The sequence below is a fragment of the Nematolebias whitei genome, chromosome 11 (assembly GCF_014905685.2).
Source record: "Nematolebias whitei isolate Nwh7 chromosome 11, NemWhi1, whole genome shotgun sequence".
Taxonomy (NCBI): domain Eukaryota; kingdom Metazoa; phylum Chordata; class Actinopteri; order Cyprinodontiformes; family Rivulidae; genus Nematolebias; species Nematolebias whitei.
The window spans coordinates 48,811,288-48,815,463 of NC_056508.1; the positions used below are offsets into that span (position 1 = coordinate 48,811,288).

At 45.5% G+C, this 4,176-nt stretch overlaps 1 protein-coding gene across 1 annotated transcript in view; it reads left to right on the forward strand.

Annotated features, from left to right (window-relative positions):
• The window catches only part of LOC119417400 (voltage-dependent L-type calcium channel subunit alpha-1D), a 12,323-nt gene extending 8,877 nt beyond the window's left edge, over nt 1–3,446 (forward strand). Inside the window, exons 15-19 of the mRNA XM_037684602.1 lie at nt 2,582–2,634; nt 2,758–2,904; nt 2,976–3,177; nt 3,290–3,346; nt 3,432–3,446. Coding sequence (XP_037540530.1) covers nt 2,582–2,634; nt 2,758–2,904; nt 2,976–3,177; nt 3,290–3,346; nt 3,432–3,446 — 474 coding nt within the window. The remainder of the gene's footprint in view (nt 1–2,581; nt 2,635–2,757; nt 2,905–2,975; nt 3,178–3,289; nt 3,347–3,431) is intronic.
• Nucleotides 3,447–4,176: the final 730 nt, after the last annotated feature.

Below are 4,176 nucleotides of genomic sequence, written 5' to 3' on the forward strand. Positions count from 1 at the left end.
GCATTGGTGGCAGTAAGTCAGACCCCTTTATGGTGGGAGTTGGACTCCGCCAGGCCTGCCCGTTGTCACCAATTATGTTCATAACTTTTATGGACAGAAAATTTCTCGGTGCGGCCAGCTGGCAGAGGGTTTCCGGTTTGGTGGCATCAGGATTCCATCTCTGCTCATTGCAGATGATGTGGTCCTGTTGGTGTCATCATGCCGTGATCTTCAGCTCTTACTGGAGCGGTTCATAGCCGAGTGTGTAGTGGCTGGGATGAGAATCAGCACCTCCAAATCTGAGGCCATGGTCCTCAACCGGAAAAGGCTGGATTGCTCTCTCCAGATCAAGGGTGAGTTTCTGTCTCAAGTGGAGGAGTTCAAGTATCTCAGGGTTTTGTTCACAAGTGAGGGAAGAATGGAGCGTGAAATTGACAGACGGATTGGTGCAGCATCTGCAGTATTGCGGACTCTGTACCGGTCCGTTATGGTGAAGAGAGACCTGAGCTGTAAGGCAAAACTCTCTGTTTACCGGTCGGTCTATGTTCCTACCCTCACCTATGATCACGAGCTCTGGGTAGCGACCGAAAGAACGAGATCGCGGATACAGGAGGTTGAAATGAGTTTCCTCCGCAGGGTAACTGCACTCTCTCTTAGAGATAGGGTGAGAATTTCGGTTATCAGGAGAGTCTCAGAGTAGAACTGCTGCTCCTCCACATCAAGCGGAGCCATTGCAAGCCATGCAAGGTGTGAAGAGATCTTTTTTTGTAATGCCACTATCCTATCCTAATGGTTTTGCCCCTTTTTCTGTCTAAAAAATGTATTCTGAAAAGGACAAGAAGGCCGCGCTTACAGCTACGTGCACTCCGCCCGTCTTTTGGACGGCTGCATGTACATATTCTTGTTGTATCTCGGTGCAATGACAATAAAGCTTATTCTGATTCTGATTATGATTCTGAACATCCAGACTAACACTGCATAACACTTTTTACTGCAACCAGTTAGCGCTGATGCTGTCGCCATTCACCATATGCTATAATTCAGTAAAAGCTAAGGATTGCATGGTTAAAATGTGAAATGGGGACAAACCACATTTATGATTTCACTCACCGGGAACAGATGCGGCCGTGTTGTTGATGTTGCTGGAAGCTGTCTGGCTCACAGTGGTCCAGATGAGCTTTGGGTAACCAGAAATATAAAACCAGACGGCAGAATTTTTGGGCTGTCATGGCAGCCTACGTACGCTCTTACAGAAACTGGTGGATACAAGTGGTGCGAGAGTTTCTTTTGCATTGCCCGTAGTAAGTCAGACCCATTCATGGGGAGAATTGGACACTGCCAGGGCTGCCCGTTGTAACAGATTTTGTTCATTACTTTTATGAACAGAATTTTTCAGTGCAGCCAGGGGGCAGAGGGAGTCCAGTTCGGTGGCCTTAGGATTCCTTCTCTACTATTTGTGGATGATGTGGTCCTGTTGGTGTCATTGTGCCATCATTGTGCCTGGGTGCCTCCCTAGGGAGGTGCTTCAGGCATGTCCGACTGTGAGGAGACCCAGGAGAAGACCCAGAACATGTTGGAGAGACTATGTCTCTCAGTTGGCCTGAGAATGCCTTTGAGTCCTCCCAGAAGAGATGGAAGAGGTGGCTGTGGAAAGAGATGTCTGGGACTCGCTTCTCAAGCTGCTGTCCCCATGACTCTGCTGCGGAACAAGTGGAAGATGATGGATGGATAGATGGATGGCCGAACAGATGGATAGATGGTCTCTGCTAGTTTACCTGGGACTGGTGATCCAGGTCTTTAAGATTCACATCTTTGCTGATTCGGGGTTGAGCAAGGATTTATAGGAAAAACCTGTTTAGATGATTTTGGGGCCCAGGCCTTTGCAGAACTCTGACCTCATCTACATCAACCCATCGGGATGAACAGAAATAGATATTGTGAGCCAAATCTTCTGGTAAAACCAACGTGCCTGAGTTGATACATGTTCTACAGAAACAACCTGTGAGGACTTTCCACATGATTTAGGAGTGTTTCTGTGGAAACGTGTGCCCATTCATTCTGTAGAGCAATTATCCGGTCAGACAGTGATGTAGGGCAACGAAGGAGTCAGGCTGAAATTAACTTCCTCTGTGGGAAGGCCGGGCTTAGCTTTAGAAATAAGGTGAGGAGCTCCATCATCTGGAGTGGTCTCAGAGTTAGGCTGCTCCTCCTCACTGAAAGGAGTCAGTTGAGATGGTTCATCTTAATATGATGCCTCCTGGACACCTCCCTCTGGAGGTTTTTCAGGCATGTCCTACTGACAGCAGATCTCAGTAGAACCATGCCCGTTTCCTGCACAACTCAACCACTGATAAGTGGCAGAAAATTAGCAATGATGTTAGATCAGAAGGTTTGGTTCACTGTTTTCATTCTAGTTCCTCCTGCAGGTGCTCTGTTGGGTTGAGGTCAGGGTTCTGTGTGGGTCTGGACACCATGCACAAACCCTTGAATTTAAAACCTGAAGCCAACAATTATCAGGTGTCTCTGAAGCCTTTTGTCCATATAATGTCCAACAGGAAGTGACATCATGTTTCACTGTTTTATCACTGTGCTTGTGTTTCAGGGTAAATTTTACCGCTGCACTGATGAGGCCAAGAGCACACCTGAACAGTGCAAGTAAGTCTGAAGTCTTGTATCTGTCTAATTCCTGGCACTTCACTATGTCAATAAGCCAACCAATCTTTTTAAAGTTCTGGTTTTAGTTTCACATTTATTGAATCGGAGTGTGTCTTTGTTCAGGGGGACCTTCGTAGTGTACAAAGATGGAGATGTGACTCATCCAATGGTTAGAGAACGGATCTGGTTGAACAGTGACTTTAACTTTGATAACGTGTTGATGGGGATGATGGCGCTCTTCACTGTGTCCACCTTTGAGGGCTGGCCTGCGTGAGTATTCCTACAGAAATCTTTATCAACATTTAAATCATGTTTTAAATGTTCGACAATTGGCTCTTTAGGTTGTTGTACAAAGCCATAGATGCCAACGGAGAGAACTCTGGTCCCATCTACAACTACAGAGTGGAGATTTCCATCTTCTTCATTGTCTACATCATCATCATTGCCTTCTTCATGATGAACATCTTTGTAGGCTTCGTCATCATCACCTTCAGAGAGCAAGGAGAGCAGGAGTACAAGAACTGTGAACTGGACAAGAACCAGGTACCGGTTCCACTCCGACAGACTCCAAATCAGAAAGACCCTAAAAATAGTTTTTCCATCAGACAATAAGGAGAACTTTTTAAATTCTCATCTCATCTGTTTGTCTATTCAGACTGCAAAATGTCCCAGTAAAACCAGTTCTGCACTAAACCTCCCGGGCCGAGATAGGGTAGAGGTAGTGCAGCCAACCTGGGACCAGAAAGCTGCGGCTCGACTCCCAGTCATTCCCACATGTTGTGGTGTCTCTGAGCAAGACAACCAATCTCTAATTGCTCCCGGGACGCTCAATAGCTGCCCACTGCTCCACCTGGGTGTATCCCAGGTGCAATCAGTTAAATGGAGAGAACTAATTTCATCATTTTATGGAAACATACAATGATGACAACAAATAGCACTTACACTTAAACCACCACAGAACCAAGATCCAAGGCTTTTGCTACATTTAGTGTTAGGATAATTTAACATTATCCCTTAATAGCTCATTAAATAAATATGCCACACAGGAACGAGTAGATATTTTTCTCAGCCCAGGTTTTGTCTTGCAAGTTGGAACAGAGTTGAAATACAAGCACTCAAGATGTTTACATGTCACTTTATCTCCTATCAGTCTAATTCTGCAGGTTTCAGCTTCTCTGCTATTTCAGTTACCATTTAGCTGCTTTTATGCTAGTTTGAGCCTTTTTTCAGTTGGTTTCACATTTATTTTTGCACTCATTTCGACCTTTTGTTTCAGATAATTTCAGCAAAAATGTATTTCCCTGGTAAATGGGCTGCAATTATTTAGCATCTTTTTATCTCATCAAGATGCTCAAAGCACGTATAGCACAATCTGTCCCTCAGTCACCCATCCATACAGCACTCCACTTTATCCCTACAAGGAATAACCAGTGCTCTGTCACATTCATACACTGATGGGGTGCACATGGGAGGCAGCGAGGGGTTCAGTGTCTTGCCCAGGGACACTTCAGCATATGACAGATGGTGGGATCGAACTCGTGA